The sequence below is a fragment of the Spermophilus citellus genome, assembly GCF_964194105.1.
Source record: "Spermophilus citellus genome assembly, chromosome: 14".
Classification (NCBI taxonomy): domain Eukaryota; kingdom Metazoa; phylum Chordata; class Mammalia; order Rodentia; family Sciuridae; genus Spermophilus; species Spermophilus citellus.
The window spans coordinates 69,099,050-69,118,167 of NC_138194.1; the positions used below are offsets into that span (position 1 = coordinate 69,099,050).

Sequence of the window (19,118 nt, forward strand, 5' to 3'; positions counted from 1 at the left end):
CAATACTTATAATTTATTTACCTATAGAAAATTAATTTAAGTTAAAAATTAAAAGGACATACAGTCTAGTATTTGCTTCCTTTTACATTATAATTTTTTATGCTTTAGAACAACTTCTATTAATTTAGTTTGGAAATATTAACTTTAAAGGCTTTAAAGCACTTTTGAATGTCAGGCTGGCACATCTAGTTGGCAATATGAAATCAGCATAATACAAATATTCCATGTATTACACATCTTTTCACTTGAGGTGGTTTTAGAAACAAAACCCTACCACCAACCATAAATCCATCTGTTTATATACGCTTTATCAATGACTATATATTTTGTGGAATCTTCCTGAAAAATAATACAAATATCCTTGACTTCCAAAGTGAAGAGCTTTTTTTCTCTACAGAAATAAAAGTTTAAACTAGTTATGTCCCATACTGTCAAGTTTCCTGAGATACTGTAACAAAGTAAACTGTTTTCTTTTCTTTGTAGATTATACATTTTTTCCCACATTTGCCACAATTGTGGTTTTGAATAAAATAAGGTACCAGCTATGATGTGAAAATTAGGTCACTCTGTTAACTCAACCAGTTACATAGCACTTGAAATTAAATGGCTGAGAAGACACAACATCTGAGATGTATCCAAGTGATTGGTGTACAACAGAAAGGTGAAAACCCAGAATCCTTAAATCCAACCTGAGATTAACTGAGGAGAGGTTACATTTAAGAGGGAGTCAATTTTAAGATTAAGAATTCATTAGTTTAGGGCTGCAGTTGTAGCTCAAAGGTAGAGTACTTGTTTAGCATGTGTGAGGCACTCACTGGGTTCAGTCCTCAGCACCCACATAAAAAAATAAAGGTATTCAATGGCACATGACTGTAATCCCAGCAGCTAGGAGGCTGCTGAGGCAGGAAGATCATGAGTTCAAAGCCAGCTTCAGAAATTGTGAGGTGCTAAGCAACTCAACGAGACCCTATCTCTAAATAAAATACAAAATAGGGCTGGGGATGTGGTTCAGTGTTGCCCCTGAATTCAATCCCCAGTATAAAAAAAAAAAAAAAAAAAAATCAACTTCCAACTTGAACCAAACTCATTTTGCTTTCATGAGTCCTAGTCTAATGCATTCATTAAACATAAGTATCCAGAACCTCTTTGGTTGTATACTCCAAGTGAATAATCTGGGGCCACGGTTCCACATCAAAACCAGAGAATTTCAAAGTACTCTCCATCTCTCTCACTTGTGGTCTATTTGAGCTGAAGGGCAAGGAATATGATGAAAGATAGCATACTGTAAATAACACACGATTTTATCTATGGAAGTCTTAATATACATGCTGAATTGGAGAAAAGGAAAAAAAATCTAGGCTACAGGTTAGGTTCTAGTACTCAAAAATGTCAATGTACACCTAGTTTGTCAAAACCTCCAAATGATGTAGCCTTACATATGCCTTATAAGGAAAAATAGATGACAGTTCAATGTAAGTTCTGCTCTCCACCTCAAATCCTGTGAAACTAGATAGTTTCAACTACCACTGAATGCAAAACTATGTACGTACTTGGGTATAACCAGTGAATTCTCATCATTCAAGGAAGTTATTTCTGTAAAGACACCAATACTGAATGAGTAAATACTGAATTCATTGCACCCAGAAAAAATACAAGGGGTAAGGTTCCTATGAGCCCCTCATGTAATTAACAGTAGATCAATACATAGCCTAGCTTTTTACATTGTTTCCGTTAGGACACTTTATATATTAATTAACATTGAACTCACAGCTAACACCAGGATAACTCCTGTCTGGGGGCCATTCTGAACTGCAAAATCACCAACTTAAAGCTTACAAAATGTGAACATGGCACCAGATAGATCACAAAAAGGGACACTTGGTATGATAGCCAAAAACAAGAAACCACCAATCTCATCCAGGAGAATGTCAGATGACTTGATTTTTGTTGCTCAACACATATCCATGAATGACTGGAAAGTAGCATAAACGGCTATTTGGGGGTTGCAAATGATTTTTGTTCAGCTAGCAAATTTGTGAATACAGAATCCTCAAGTAATTGACTGTTGTTTCTCCTAAATCAACTCCTACAGAATCATAAAGGTCTACTTTGCAGATTTGTTGGCCCCGCCCAGCAATCATGTAAACTTGCCTCAACTAACACATTTCCCATAATACTTAATTCCAAACCACCATGTATAAAGCTGTCTATGCAAACCCTATCCATAACGCTTGTTTTGGGAACTTCACAGATTAAAAACTAAAGCTAAAGCCTGTTCCTTTAGAAGTTCAAAACTGGAAACTTTGTACTAAAAATGTTGAGAAATATGGTAACAGTCTCTGCCTCCCTTAAAGCACTTTAGTCAATCAGTGAACAATCACTCCCTCCAGGGTATGCCTACAGCAAGACTGTCCACTGGGTGCCCCGGTTTCAGCCAGAGTAGGAGAGTTTAGGTTTGTGTATCGTTTGTTTCAAGACTTGGCAAACTGAAAAACATTCCAGGTCAAGAAGAATCATAAGGCTTCGTCATGCATAGCTGTCACTGTCACAAACCAGGGTTTTTATTTTATTCAGAAGACCTGTTTCTAGCATGGTCATGAGATAACCAGATATGCAACCGAGAAAGCCAACTTGCAGTAGTATGTAGAATGGGAGAGGGGTTAAAATCAAACCATTTTCAAAAATGCAAACTGCATGGGATCATTAGTTATATGCATATGTCCTGGGCCTAAGGGCAGATAATACACCCATCCTTGAAAATAATGCTTAAAGCCAAGTCTAGCTTAACATTTAATATAAAAATTATACTAATTATACCATGTTATCTGTACCCTCTTCTCCAACAAATACAGTGTAGCCACTGTTACTGTTTTGTCCCTTGTAAATAAGGGGTTAGCTAATTATCTTCTAGCATAGAAATCTCAAGTCATAAACTACCATAATTTCAAAAGTTAATGGGTCTTAATTTTTATAAATCAAATGTTAAAAACCATTTAACAATATATATTGGCTCAAGGATTCATATGGAATTCTCAATCCATGAAATACATTACAGTAACTGCCTTTTTTACATATAGTACATTTTTTATGAAAGAATCTTATGTAACAGGTACTCCCATTTTTGCATCATTAAGATATTACCTATTTACACATGCTCATTACCAAGATAAATAAATTAAAATAAACATAACCATGCACTGTTTAAGGAATTTTTATTAAAGCAAGAATTTTATAATCCAAATTACGTTTCCTTGCTCAGTTATCAGTTCTGTTACTTAAAACAGAACTGACATCCTGAGCTATTCCACAGTAAAGAATTACAAAATTAAAGAAAGGAATGCTTTAAATTTTTGTACTTTGCTGAAAATTCTTTTTCCCAGGGTCTATAAAACATTAATTTGTTTTTATATTTTACTATTTTTTTTGTGATTTTTTAAATTTTTTTTTGTTGTTGCAATCAAGTAATCTAGGACTAGCACTGTTTGCTAGACCTGGCATTTGCTCGGTACATAAGGTTCAAAGTTTCCTTTCCTTTTTTTATTTATTTTATATTTTGCAATGTTTTTTTTCCATAATATTTAAGTTTTTCGATGTTTAGATAATTTTTCTTCGGTGAAGCACGAGTTTCTTTTCGTGGTCCCTGATCAATCTGAAAATGTAATATAAAAAAATTAGGAAGAAAAATACTGGTATTTGTCAGTATCAAATAAAAAAGCCCTTGGCCAAATTTCTATAGTTTTACTGGAAAACAACCATACTCATTCCATACCATCCATAGCTACTTTTATAATATAACATTAAAATAGAAAAATTCTTACAGACACAACATATCTCACAAAACCTGATCCTTTAACAAAAAGCACTAGCAAACCCTGGGTCCCAGATCCTAGCTGTACACAGCTGTAAAGCTATTCTTATATCCTGGGAATAATGACAGGCAATTATGGTAAAGGTCCAAGGACAACTATTGTGTCCACCACCCAATAAAGACAGCTTATAAAGTTCACAATACAAAATCTCAAAGTACTGGGATTTAAAAAATGCTAGCCATGATCAGGGTTAACAGGTGAACATTCCATTAATTCTTTATATATTTTTTAAAAACTAGGAACACATAAATTACTTGGAATTGCTTTTTTTTTTTTTTGCTATGTATGCTTCAAAACATCCTCAGCAAACTATTATAGAAGATGAAGGAAGCCGGGCACGCTGGCACATGCCTGTAATTACAGTGGCTTAGGATGCTGAGACAGGAAAATTCTGAGTTCAAAGCCAGTTTCAGCAACGGTGAGGTGCTAACCAATTCAGGGAGACCCTCTCTCTGATAAAATACAAAATATGACTGGAGATGTGGCTCAGTGGTCAATTATCCTGAGTTCAATTCCTGATACAAAAAAAAAAAAAAAAAAAAAAAAAAAGACCACAAAAGAGTAAACTCACTTTAAACTGTTGGAACACCAGTGGCACTGTTAACTGCTTTCTGGGCAGCCTCTTTAGCTTGGTGGGCTTGTAGTACAGCTACAGCTTCATCAACCTAATGAAAGAGCCAAACAACAAAATGGTTCAGGAAAGGAGTCAAATGAAAATAAGTTCTAAAAGACAAACTCTTATCCTCAGATGAAAATTGGAAAGAACTGACATAAGCAGCAGTCGTTAAGGATGCTGGAGCTAAACTGAATGCCATCTACCAGTGGTGTGAACACTGAGCCCAACATTCAACTTCTCTTCTTGTTTCCCTATTTATAAAACAAGGATAGATAACTAGTACCAAGGTGGCCGTCACTATTGTAAGGTTTACAATACTTATAAAGCTCCTATGTCAGTGCATAGCTTGAACAAAGCACTATGTAAATGTTCTATAGAAATAAGTTCCTATAAAAAGCCCTGAAGGATAAGAGGTAACAAGACATGATAAATTACCTTAGAACGGAGAGACTCTGGAGACTCAAGCATATGAAGAAGTTCTGAATTATCAATCTCCAATAACATGCCAGTGATTTTACCAGCAAGAGTAGGGTGCATGGCTTGAATAAGAGGAAAGAGCCGTTCACCTAGGAACGAAAACATTCAAAAGCTCCCTTCAATCAAAAAATTTAAAGACCCCATATTAAACTGTTGTTTAGGAATTTTATTTTTGTATATATTATGCTAACCCACAACCCATCATTTCATTCTTTCACCAGGAAGAACAAGATCGACCACAAAGCAGTAATTCTTCTTGGTATCAGTCTGTCAAGTGATGTTACTTATTCAGCTGTTAAATCTGTCAAAAGTTGTCTTCATATTAGGTTCAAATTCCTTCTTCCACAAATCGAAGTGGGATCCAAGTTAATTCCCTGTTACCTTATCCATTACCAACAACATACCTGCCCTAGGCATTTCTGAGTTCAGAGTGTCTAAGTGAACTTTTAACTTTTCTAGCCTTTGTTACCGACAAGGTGGGTCAAAGATACTTACCCAACATTTGCTTTTGCTCTTGAGGGGGGGCAGATGCCAACATGGAAGCAGTCAAAGGTTCCTGACCTTGTACATGAACAGCAGGCTAGATATAAAATAGGAAAACTTCTAAGCACAGTAATAGCACATACAGTCACCAAGAGGTAATCACTGCAGTGACACAGACTGCCATTTAAACATAATTGAGAAAAACTGAATGAGAACGTATAAACTGTGGAACGTATAAAAATTAGAAATACAGGCTAAGATAGCTAGTAACATGTACAAGCTCAGAAATGCACTCTCAAATTTAATAAAACCCCATCTTTTATACTTAGTATTTCTTGGATTCATTCATTTTGTTAACTTGTTTGATCCCATGGTTAGAGAAAAGAATTATTAAAATCCACACCTGTTGCATGGTAACTTGTGGCTGTGCATTAAGATGTTGCTGAGGATTGCGGACTCCCGCAGCATATTTATACTGTGGAACGGTGCGGACAGCAGGGGTAGCTGCAGCAGCAGCAGCTGCAGGACGTGGACCCATTGTCTGTGTTGATGTGTTAGCTTTAAAAAAAAAAAAAAATTATTCCCCCCCATTTTTTTACCATGTTATTTCAAATTAGAGAGCAATTCTTTACAGAAAGGGTTAAGACTCACCAACACGCTGTGTTGACATGACTCGTGGAACTTGTGAAGAAGCTGGTCTCATAGTACTAAATGGTGGTCTAGGAGCAGCTGGGCGGATAGCACCGGGCATATTTTGGAATGCTGTATTTAAAGATACGAACATATATTAACTGGAAAACCTCACTGAATGAATGGGTTATGCTGCTTTAGAGTTAAGTTTGCACAAAAGGCTGAAAGTGGTCCATTTTTTAAAAGCTGAGTTTCAAAATTGTTTTCCTAGACTTTTTAGATTAGTGTAAATTATAACACTAATTCATACAATGACAAGTACTTTAAGATATGAAAGTATTTTATCTTGATTCCACAGAGGAAAACTTAAAGGACAGGACCCTGATACTTAGATTAGATGACTACCTAACCAAATAAAAGATTTGTTCCCAAAATATTCATAAAGGAAAACAGTAGACATTACTGTCTCACTAAGACAGGAATAATACAGCATTTTATAAAAAAAAAAAAAAAAAGCTATAACATCAAAAAATGAACACCTGTAACCATAAGTTACAGCAATAATATACCATGGAAACAGAAGGCTAATTTGATTTGCTTCATGTATATTTTTAATCAAATTCCCAATCTTAATTAAAAGGCTTACGATGAGGTCTGGCACCCTGAGCAGTCCAGCGAGGACTTGGTCTTAGTTGAGCAATTTGGCTAGGAGGATAGTATGCAGCACGGTTCTGAGTCTGCAAAAACAAGCAAATAAAATGTATTAATTTTATGAAAAAAAAAATGCAACTAGTTGTCCATTTTCAAACACACAGCCCCCACACTCTATTAGCATTTTTCCAATTCAATCATAACCCACAGTAGGTTTTATTATTTTGGAAGACACAAAACATTAAGCAATGATCAAACATAAAAACCTACCTGTGGGATAGCTGCCATGAAGTAACCTGAAGGAGGTGCTGGCTGGTAGGGGTTGATTACAGGGTTGGGCACAGCTCGTACACTTGCCATTCTCTGCATATACTGGTTAGTGAGGTGAGCCTGGCGCTCTTCTTTGCGCTGAGCTAAAGCTACATACAGTGGCTTGGTGGCCACAATCCTACCATTCATTTCTGTAACTGCTTTTGTGGCTTCTTCTGGGGAGGAGAAACATACAAAACCAAACCCTTTGCTGCGACCACCCTCCATCATAACCTATTAAAAAATAAATAAAAAATAAAGTTAATGTAATGGTAGAATGAAGTAGAAAAAAGTACTACCAATTAAGAATCAATTTTAATCAATGAATCATGTATCTAAATTCTGTTAAAGGCTGTAATCCTATTAATCCCTTGAGTTCATTAATTAATTCTTCCTCAATATCCAAATACTATACATATGCATTTTCCTAGCCAAGCAAGAAAACTGGAAGAAATAGAGAGGCACAGCAGTAACTTTTTGAGATTCAGATGTTTAATATTAATTCCAAGATTATTTATTGAATAGTAGTGATAATGTGAGATAATAAAATACAATATTTTATAATAATAAAAATAAAATACTTACAAAATAAAACAAAGGACTAACATAAAATGTTCTCTTAAAATATACATCTAACCTAATATAGAATAATGCAAAGGCAAAACTAGTGAACACATAAAAGCACACCTCATTAAATAAAAAAACAATGTGAGAAGATGAGATCCTACTTTCTACTCAATTGAAAATTCTGTCAAGAAACAAGACCAGTGCAAATTTGTTTCCCCTTTTTGGCATAAATTGGCTGTCTCAATTTTAAATATTTATGCCACATAAATAGCAATTCCAACTCTATAAACTTAGATGTAAGACTGTTCATTAGAGCAATGGATCTAATAGTAGAAACATGAAAAACCACCTACATGTTTATCCAAACAAGTAACAATAAAATATACAGATTTTCCATACTGTTCAGACTGTTTTTTATATATGTATAAACAGTTTTTAGAAAAAGGAGTCATACTACACGATTTGTCTTTTCATATAATGATAGATGTTGATTTGTATTTAAGGTATTTTTTTCACCTTTACTGCTAAAAGCCAGGTACGGAATTTCCAATATGGAAATCATAAGAGATTCTTTTGCAGACTGAATATGGAGAATAGAGGGCTTTTCTTTCTTATTTTACCCTTTTATTCTGCTTGGTTAAAACTTTTTTTCTAGTAAGCATTAACAAATGATCTCCTGTTCCAGAATAAATTCTTACAACCTTTCACCTCCCTGCAAAGTGAGAGTATAATCCACAAAGGACTTAAAACATGCATGCTTTACATAATGAAAAGAAACTGATACAATATTCAATTTAAATTTAAACTTTCAGGAAGCATACTAAGGATAGACACTCAAGAATATATTCTATCATATTCAGAGTATTACCAGAAAAGCACAGGCTGAACCATAAAACAAACATGGCACATGCATTTTTTATTTGTATGCATCCATTTCACCTCTTAAAAAAAAAATAAAATAAAATCACTTTGTCAATGGGGTTGCGGGGAAAAACTGAGTAAGAAAGACTGCCATGGGGTGAGTAAAAATTTTCCTGTGCCCAGCAAAATTACATACACAAAAAAACTTTGCATAGATAGAGCAGTTCTTGGACACTGAACTTGACACAGGAGATAAAATAATTTCAAGACCCCAGAGATCCCTAAGTCTCCCATGTTCCAGGCACTTGGTATTCTTTACTTCTAAGAAAACAAATACTTCCTACTCTGACTCTAGCTTCTACTTTGGGGAATATTTTATTCAATTATAAGTTAAAAACTGTAATAGAAAATAGATAAAAACATGTAGAAGTGAAATTTTTAAATGACTACTACTATTGTTTCATAACTTCTAATTTCAAGTAAAAGGAAATATGATCGCTATCTTCATTGCTTTGGGGTTTGACTACTCGGACTGACTCATGTGAATGAAAATATCAGAACAGTAAAAAACATAACTTTCACCTTTGCACTAGTGATTGTACCAAATGGAGAAAACTCTTTCCGGAGACGTTCATCATCAATACCATCATCAAGGTTTTTCACATAAAGGTTAACACCCTAAAAAGAAGGGGGCAAAAGAAAAACTGAAGAAAAATTTTTAAAACCCACCACAATGGTACCTAAGCACACCTCCTATTCCTTTATCCCATTTCTTCTTTCCCCTCTCAAACCCTCAGTTACCTGGAAGTAACTGAAATGAACGTAAAATAGGTTTCCTCGTCCCTGTCTTATTTTGCTTGTTCAATTAAAAATGAACCTGGTATCTGGTGATCCTATCTTGCTTCATCTGTTCAAATTTGCGCTTTAGTTCCGTCTGCCGTTCCACTTTTTTCTGAGCTCGACCAACATAAATTTGTTTTCCGTTGAGCTCCTTTCCATTCATTTCATCCACAGCCTTACAGGAATCATAAACATTTAAATTAATAATTTGTAATATAAAAGCTCATTCTTAACAAGTAGAATTTGTTAGGTTACTAAGTTAAAGACAACCCATCCCCAATCTTGAGGTTTGAGGACAATATAGGTTCCCAATTTATATTCTTGAACTCATGCATATATGCAAACCGAGTACAAGAATATGAAAATAGCCATTGGTACATGCACATAAACTTCAACAAAAAATTAACTCTATACCCCCCCTTACTATAAGGGTACAGGAAGACCACACTACATTTAATTATTATATTTAAGTCTTACTTTCTGTGCATCTTCATGCCTTTCAAAGCTTACAAATCCAAATCCTTTGGATTTTCCACTTTCATCAGTCATTACTTTCACACTTAAGGCAGGTCCTAAAAAATTTTTTTAATAATTCAAAGATATTCCACACAAAATGTTCATATATTTCACATCGCAACAGACAAAAACAATGACATGGGGGAAAAGGGGATAAAATAATTTCAAGACCCCAGAGATCCCTAAGTCTCCCATGTTCCAGGCACTTGGTGTTCTTTACTTCTAAGAAAACAAATACTTCCTACTCTGACTCTTCTACTTTGGGGAATATTTTATCCAACTATAAGTTAAAAACTGAGAGTTTCCGGTTTTAGCTAATAATTTTACATTTCAGAATTAAGAACTAGAACTCCTGACCCATCTGCTTTTCAATAGGGAGTGGAAGGAGAGAACACAAGGCTGGACCCTCTGGTAAAAAATAACAATTATCTGGAGGAAGAGTCATATCGCTAAAGACACATGCTTCTTTTCCTCACCTTTTTCAAGTGGAAAATATTTAAGTGAGATAGGTGGTTATCTCAGTCAAGTAGGGGAAGAAAAAGGTTAAAAATTACATTAGATTATAGAGAATCTAGAAGATATACAGGCACAGGTAGACTCTTTCATTTAATGTACCTCTATTATGTAAAACAAAATATCCGAATAGTTACATACTGGTAGTCAACTCACAAGCATGAATCTTTTGGGATAAGTGATAAAACATAATAATCCAATTGTAGGAATAACTTCTAATTTTTAAAGATTTAGATACAGGACATGAAATATACAAAAGGATTTAGACTAAAGAAGACTTAGGGTAATATATGAATCATGACATCCGTTATCTTCTGTATCTTACATGATTTATCTTTGTGCAGAATAACTGTTTGCTTAAAGGAGGGTTCAATATAGCATGCTAATCCGGCAACAAAAAAAGTTATCAATTTCCTAATTACTTGAAGTACCACCTCTAAGTTCAACAGGAGGAAAGCAAAGACTGAGGCCAAGTAAATTATCTGCAAATGTACAATAAAAATATTCATTTTCTGATCTGTTAACTCCATTAACCCAAAGTAAGGCTGATTAGTAAGTTTGATTAAGTTACTTTGAAAAGCAAGGAAAAAATATTTTAACATCTCATATACGCAGATGGCCATCTCTGGCTTCATCTTTGAATGGGATTATTTTTAAATTGCTCAAACATGATGATATTGCAACTGGCCCAATAGCCTAACTAGACACCTGTTAACTAGACACTGAATTCCATTATAAACTGGCTTCATCAAATACTTGCCTCTGATGAGATGGGACCCTATTAGGGCCTAAATTCCAGCATCTTAATGGTACAAAGCCTTTAAAAAACTAAATTTTCAGTCACACCTTACTGTGCTAATCTAATGCTATCAACCTTTAATCTAAACTGGATAGAATTCTACTTATATGATACTTTATAGTATAATGATCTGCAGCTTAATCTAAGTATCTATTAGTATTTTCAAGTACTTGGTCTCATCTCATTTACTTTTTAGTATCAATATCAGTCAACATTAAATGTTGAGCAGTTACTCAGAACTCCAAGTGTAAAAATTTAATTCAGACACATTACCAAACTTGCCAAAGAGATCCTTAAGGCGCTCATCATCCATGTCTTCTCCAAAATTCTTGATGTAAACATTGGTGAACTCTTTTGCCCTAGCTCCAAGTTCTGCTTCTCGTTCTTTACGAGATTTAAATCGTCCAACAAATCTAAAATATGTAAGGACTATGACATTAGGTTCTGTTAATTAAGTCTGATGGTTAATTTCAAAATTGTTATTGAGAATTTTCATAACTTCTAATAAAAATCACATTACACATATAAATAGGAACTTAAGACATTAAAACATGAAATACATAAAAAAGACACTTTTAACTACAACCACAATACAGGAATGTTTCTCTCAACACACACTTCTGTTCTCTCTGGCTAATCCAGGTCTAAAGGGATCACTCCTATCAATATAGGTAATTGTGTGTGACCATGTCAATGAAGAGACCTAAATAAAAGCTTTCATGATCGCTATTTTAAAGTATTACTTTATTTGCCATATCCTAAAACACATAAATTTAAACTTCCTAATTCTGTACTTGTATTTCTAGAATGCAAATGACTGACATAACTGAAGTATATTACCAACAGCATGCTTTTAAAAACAGTTTTCCCAATATAAAAACAGTAATGTTATGAAATACTGTAATACATAGCAAAGTACAGGGGGGAAAAAGCTATAATTCCCTTCAAATTGTGTCTTTTTGCCCTCTGTTCAAAAATATTCATTTATGGAAATAAGAGTTCTCTTTTATCCTCTTCAAAATAAGTTGGAGCTTCTCCATGCTCTTGGTTTCATAAATGTTCACTGTAAACATTGCCAATTTCTGCTCTTGCAACTTTATATTTGTTCCTAGGACAGAGTCATAGGAATCATAGTTCAAACGGAATATAAATTATCTTTTTTTGGTACTAGGGATTGAATCCAATGGTGCTCCATGGCTGAGTTACATACCCAAACTTTTTTCTTTTTAATTATGGGAGACAAGGTCTCACTAAGCTGCTTAGGGTGTCACTAAATTGCTGAGGATGGCCTTGAACTTGTATCCCATTGCCTCAAGCTTCTGGAGTCACTGAAATTTTACGGGCATGGTTTCCTGTGCCCAACCCATAAGTGAATTTATAATTCTACATAGTGAAACACTATTTTCCATAATAGTTACATTATTATATACTCAAAATCAGTCTTTATATCTGGATCTTGTCAGTGATGAATGTGCCTTTATTTTTTCCCCTGAAGTTATGATAACAAGCATTTCAATTGTAGGTATAAGGTGAGTAACCTTTATTTGAAATTCTTAGGACCATAAGTGGTTTCATTTAGCATTGGAGATTGAACCCAGGAATGCTTTGCCACTTAAATACATACCACCTTTTTAAGGGAAAAAAGAAAATTAAGACATGGTCTAAGTTGTTTAGGGCCTTACTAAATTGATAACCCTGGCCTTGAACTTGGAATCTTTCTGGGACTAGAGGAATGTGCCATCATTCCTGATGCAGAAGTTGTCTTAAAATCTGGAATATCTTATGGACTTCACTAGTTAAGCATCCCCTAAAATGAATGAAATATGTCAAAATTGGATTTGTTGTCATGTTGGTGGAGAGTGTTTCAGATTTCAGAGATTTTTGAGTTAGGGATGCTCAACCTATACAAATAATGCTGAATATCTCTCAGATGATTAAAAGAAGTAACTGGCATTTAAGATAAATAGCCTTATAGTTTTAATCAGTGCCATTACAGTTTGCAACCTTTAATCAATATTTCAAGAAAGATTAATCACAAATCAGACTTAACTCTGCTTCATTTATAATTTGATCATAAATAGTGGCAGTCCCAGCAATATGGTCATACAGAATGGGCTGAGTGCAGACTACTCAGTGTATAGGTCAGCCCATCTGTCAATAACATTGTGTAAAATTAAATTATTTTAGCCACAGCTTCCTCAAATATAAAACGGACCAATTTAATTAGTATCAGAGGAAAGTTTGCCTGGATTTTGAATTTTTCAAAAATACATTTATTTTGGAAAAGCTTTATATCCCCATTTATCTTCTGTTTCCTTTTGGTTTAAAGGTTGACCAATTACATTAAATCCACCATTATTTGTATGTTACACTGAATGTGGAGAAAATACAATTATAAAACCTATCAAATATGGTCTATTAATTTCTACCATTTCTTTATTAAGAGCACAAACATGCTAACTTTTAAAATGGGCCTGGAACCATTAAAAGCATATTGAAAATACAAACTAAATCTTTATACTTACACTTTGCGATCATTTAGAAGCATTCCATTCATTTTTTCAATAGCTCTTTCGGCTGCTTCCTGTGTCTCAAAATGTACAAATCCATAGCCCTTGGAACCATTTTCATCACAAACCACCTAGGGAAAAAAATGCATAGCCACTTCTCATTATTTGCTATTGATTTAACATTTTTCCAGTGTGCAGAGATAATTTGTTAGTGACTAACCCCAGATATTTTGGAAATAAAGACAGCCATTAACAGCACAGTTGCTATTTTAAGGACTAAACTAAGGTAGCTAAACACTGTGAATGTTTACCTGTCACATTTTTGCTTACCTTACATGAAAGGATGTTACCAAAAGCAGAAAATGTATCATACAGTGCTTTATTATCAATGGATTTGTCCAAATTTTTAATGAATATGTTGCCTACTCCACTTTTGCGAAGTGATGGATCGCGCTGAGACCACATGATGCGTACTGGCTTGCCCTTTATAACATCAAAATTCATGGTGTCCAAAGCACGCTCCGCTATAAGAAAAAAAATTTCTGAGTGAATATTACTGTAAAAACTTTGGCCTTGTAAGTTTTTATTACTGTAAAAACTTCAAGATGGTTGGACTTTTCAAGTACTATACCCTAGTCTAGCTATACATTGTATAATGCAAAAAGAAAAATAATCAGAAGCCTCAGACTTAAAATATGAAAGGATGGCATATTGATAATGTATTTGTGAAACAATCTTCCCTCAAATGCCATTAAGTTTAAAAGCACCTTTTTGTTCCTAGGCATCATAAAACAGAGATTCCTTCTCATACAATCTGTTAAAAGCAACACAAAAGACTAGGCAATTGTACATTATCAATAGGCTGAAAACAGTTTCTGGACTTAATCACTTCTTCCTATTTGTCAAAACTGGTCATTCCATTGCTCATCACTGCCAACAGTTCACTCAAAAAACAAAAATTAGTTCCTGAATTTGGATTTTCATAACACAACTACCTATTACCACGGAAAGAAATGTAAAGCTACAGCAAGATCTGAATAATGTCTAATGTTTGGACATACTGATTGCATAATAATCTCAGAATTTTTGAATATCTGATCTACAACTCACTTTTAACACTTTCTTTTTTTTTTTTTAAAGAGAGAGAGAGAGAGGGGAGAGAGAGAGAGAGATTATTTTTAATATTTATTTTTCAGTTCTCGGAGGACACAACATCCTTGTTGGCATGTGGTGCTGAGGATCGAACCCGGGCCGCACGCATGCGCGGCGAACGCGCTACTGCTTGAGCCACATCCCCAGCCCCAGCCCCACTTTTAACACTTTCTTGACACACAAAATTAACTTTATCTTAGACCTCTGGTTTATTTAACAAGTGACAATTTACTCAAGTTTTTCTGTATAGTGCTAGAAAATTTGAAAATCTATCCTACAATTAATTTTGGAATCTGTGAAAGCTTGAATTATGTGCACTTCTACCCATTAAAGAAACACTAAAAACTAAATAGAAAAACATAACTTAAGTAAAAAGACTAATCTCTTTAAAAAATAGTCCATTTGAAGCATTGAAACAACTTGACAAATTCCATGCTAACGTTAACTGTAAAGTTATTGATGAGACAAAATTTCCAGCAACTTTCTATAAATAAAAGTTCCAGCTTCTAGAATATCCTGATAATCAGCTGTCAGCTCATTATCAATTGACCACACCTACTCAGCTCCCCCAGTTTTTTTTTTTAGCTGACTGTGCTTGAGCCTCTTTTGAATGAGTCACCTCTTCCTGTTAAATGGAATACTGGTCACTTTCTGAGGCTATTCCATCAGTGCACCAATATTTCTTTTTTTTTAAAGGAAATAGAAAAACTACTTGGAAAGATGATATATTGTACCTATACAAATCCCAAGAAATAAAAAAAATAGATTTTTGGGACTTAAAAGTGTGACACTTTCAAGTTACCATGTTTCTAGAATTCATCTATTATTTATTTTTTACCAAGTTTTTATGTTGTGATTACTTGCTGCAAAAGGTATCTTCCCTAATCTTATATCCAGTGATATATACTACTCAGACTTCAGAACTGTTATGAAGTGATACTTGAAGTGACTGTCTGCAGAGCAAAAGGGCAGGAAAACTGCAGTGCAGTTTTACAACTTCTGGTTCCTTGTCACTCAATATTCCGCCTTACCCAAAATCTCAGTATAAACGCTGTCTATTGAAAAACTCATTAACAACTAATTGAACTTAAGTTTATTTCTATAAATGAAAATAAATATGGAGAGGGCATAATTGGGTCAGATAAATGAAGCTGTCTTCTGAAAAGTCAACTGAACCACATATAAAACTCTTGGTCAGACCCTACCTTTATCAAAATTTGTTAACTCTTTTTAACTTTAAAATAAAAATACAAAACTATTTCCATCTATTCTGTATCCAATCATTTCAAGATTCATGACACTCTGGATCAAAATAAAAAGAAACTTGAACTATTTGAGTTAATGGTCAGTCCCCCATATTACACTAATGAGTGCCATTTACAGCCAAAACTAGCTAATATATCTAAAGAAAAACTCCTTAAAACCACAGGAGCTATTTCAGGAAAAAGAAAAAAAAAATCACGTACATATATGCACTGAACACATTACCAGTACTATAAACTAAGGACCAATTTGATAAAACTGACCTAAATTGTCTGGGAAACTGTCATTTAAAAGATTTTCTTCCATATCCCCTCCTCCCATCACCCTACATTTAGTGCAAGAAAAATGCTTGTCTAGGGGAAAACCCCAAATTCATGTCCCACTAGTCATTTGCGTTTCATCAATCACTAATCCCTTAAAAAAAAAACACCCACAAACCTGAGGACCACCACCACACATTACCGTATTAACTTTATTCTAAGGCCTTGTGGTCGTCCCCTGCCAACCCTAGCTATTGGACCAGTAGCAGAACAGGCCTTGGGCCTGTGAGGTTACATGGTTCAACACGTGGTATTTTTCGAGCACTGAATTGCACTTCCTTCAGAGACCCGGGCGCCGGCCAGAGCCCTGGGTGGTGTCAGCGCCTACACCTACTGTACCCCCAGAAAGGTGCTCAGCGACCTGCACCCCAGAATCCCGCGGTTACTGGCGGGAGCGCAGTAGAAGAAGCGTATTTCTCCCACCCCCCTGGCGCGTCATCACCCTAAAGTTTGAGAGCGGCTGAAGACGAGAAAATGGTCGCAAAGGAGAAAGTGGCCGGGCATGCAAGGGGCGTGCGGCTGCCGGCTGCGCGGGTGCCCCTGGGCAGAGTAACGTGGCTCCGGGAGACACAGTCAGGGGTGCCCGCGCCCGAGCGTCTCCCCTCCGGTCCTCGGGGGCTGACATGCCTTCCTGCTACCCTCCCCGAGCCCGCCGGCCTAGCCACCCGCCTCCTTCCGAGCCTCATGGCCGCCCGCCCGCCGCCCTCCGGGCCTCGCTCTCACCGTCCGCCGGCTGCTGGAAGTTCACATACGCGTAGCCCAAGGAGCGGCGGGTGATCATGTCCCTGCAGACCCGGATGGAGAGGATGGGCCCGGCCGGGCTGAACTTCTCGTAGAGCATCGCCTCGGTCACGTCGGGGTGTAGGTCCCCCACGTAGAGCGAGGCCATGGGGTAGCTGGGGGCGCTGGGGTTCATCTCGGCACGGCTGCCCGCAGGGCCACAGGCCGCGACCTTTCCGTGAGAGGAGGAGAGCGAGTGCTGGGGCCGGGGGCCGGAGCCGGGGGGAGGGGAGCGGGGGCAAGCGCAGAGGGACAAAAATCAACCGGAATCGAAAACTACTCAACGGCCGCAGAACGGGGTCGATCAGCTGCCGCGGGCGGCGGGCTGCGGGCTGGGAGCGAGGCTGGCGGTGTCGGGTCCGGGCGGCGGGAAGGCCTCGGTCTCTTGGTTCCTTCTTGGAGCTGCTGCGGGGCCGCGGGCGGGCGGGTCGGTCTCGGCTGCTTCACCGGGTTATTTTATAAAAGAGGAAGAAAAAAAATAAAAGTCTCCGGCGGGGGAGACGCGGATTTTTTGTAAATTTTTTTGGGTTTTTTAAAAGATTTTTTTAGATTTTTTTTGGATTTTTTAATAATAAATGTGTGTTCCGAGCCCGGAGCACACACTCCGCACTCTCAGCACTAACCGCCGGGGAGAAGGGGAAGCACCGCCTCCTGCACCCTCTACTTATACCCCCCGCCGCACTCGCCCCGCCCCCGCGCGTCTGACGCCAGGGCCCTACGCGAGCGTCGGCGCCGGAGGAGGAGGAGAAAAGGAGGCGAGGGGGCGGAGGGAAGAGAAAACAGGAGGAGGAAAAAGCAGAGAGGAAGGGAGAGGTGGCGGCGGCGGCTGCTGCGGGTGTGGGGGTGGGGCTGGGGCGGAGGGGCGGGGTTTCTGCGCACGCGCCGCGTCCGGGGGCGGGGCCACGCTGCGTAGGGCCGTGGGGGAGGGGAGGGCCGCTCGCGGGCCGTCCTCGGAGGAGTCGCTGGGACGGCCCCTCCTCGCGCACACCCCGCCCCCACCTCCACCGGGAGGAGCGTTAACCCGTCACCGCGGCGGTGGGCGGTGCGCGGGGCTTCCGGGTTCCTCAGCGCCAACCTCCCCCCACGTGCGCGGTCGACAGGGGCTTCTTCCCGCCGCTGCCACCCGGCTCCACTCGCTCGGATCCCGAGGGAGGCTGGGCACCAGTGGGCCGGTGTGATCCCCTGCAGGCCCAGTTTCCGAAACGTGCGTGGAGGGAGCCGGGGTGGCTGTCCCTTTCTCCTACCCGGACCGCACTACGAGTCCCAGCGGGCAGCGCCGCCGCGCGCGTCGGCAGCAGAAGCGATGCCTGCTGGGAGCTGGAGTTCCCAACGGCCGCGACGCTCGCTGACCCCAACTGGCCACGGGTGCGGGCCGCCGGCTCGGGGACCTCAACCGTCCGGGGCGCTGGATCCTTGTCGTCGCCCGGCGGCACGCCCTAGAGGAGGGGGAGGGGGTTCCTCGTCTTTCTTGTCCTCTGGTCTCGGACCCCAGTTCTCCGACTGCCCACTGGATGCTGTTTGTTCATCAGAGTGGTTTTAATTTGGGAAAATTGCGTTGGGAGACTTTGGTCGCTTATTACCTTAAGGTGCTCTGTTGAAATCATTGAGTCGTGCTAATTTTGCCAGACATTTCTGTGCAGTGGAAAATAGGAATCGAGAAGACTGTTTTTCCTTAAAATTATGAGTTTCTCACAATCACTTGTATAGGCACCAAAGTCCTGCAACCAGACATAATTAGGAATAATCCAAACTACTACAGTTATAATACATGTTTAAAACAATTTTGTACATTAGTTATAGGCTTTAATAGAAATGCTAAATATAATTAATTGACAGTCATAATAGTGCTAGCTATAGGAATTACATTAAGTCAACATATAAATTCCACTTTAAAATAGTAATGTGCTTTTACAGTTTTTAAAGCCCTTGCATAAACATCCAATCACTTGACAGCAATCTTGT

At 37.9% G+C, this 19,118-nt stretch overlaps 1 protein-coding gene across 3 annotated transcripts; it reads right to left on the bottom strand.

The window, feature by feature from the left end:
• Nucleotides 1-3,195: 3,195 nt before the first annotated feature.
• PABPC1 (poly(A) binding protein cytoplasmic 1) lies at nucleotides 3,196-17,820 on the bottom strand. Of its 3 annotated transcripts, XM_081266146.1 has the most exons (16): nucleotides 17,442-17,820; nucleotides 17,100-17,328; nucleotides 13,972-14,165; nucleotides 13,657-13,772; nucleotides 11,405-11,544; nucleotides 9,781-9,875; nucleotides 9,341-9,478; nucleotides 9,046-9,141; nucleotides 6,997-7,269; nucleotides 6,722-6,812; nucleotides 6,097-6,207; nucleotides 5,849-6,003; nucleotides 5,458-5,542; nucleotides 4,921-5,051; nucleotides 4,441-4,534; nucleotides 3,196-3,649 (listed from the first exon to the last, which is right to left on the bottom strand). In XM_081266146.1, the coding sequence occupies exons 2-15, from the start codon at nucleotides 17,290-17,292 to the stop codon at nucleotides 4,442-4,444; spliced, it is 1,911 nt and encodes a 636-aa protein (XP_081122272.1). In that variant the 5' UTR covers nucleotides 17,293-17,328; nucleotides 17,442-17,820; the 3' UTR covers nucleotides 3,196-3,649; nucleotide 4,441. The 3 variants fall into 3 exon arrangements, with proteins under 3 accessions (XP_081122272.1, XP_081122274.1, XP_081122273.1); XM_081266148.1 differs by having other exon boundaries at nucleotides 14,068-14,165; nucleotides 17,100-17,819; XM_081266147.1 differs by having other exon boundaries at nucleotides 11,414-11,544; nucleotides 17,100-17,818.
• Nucleotides 17,821-19,118: the final 1,298 nt, after the last annotated feature.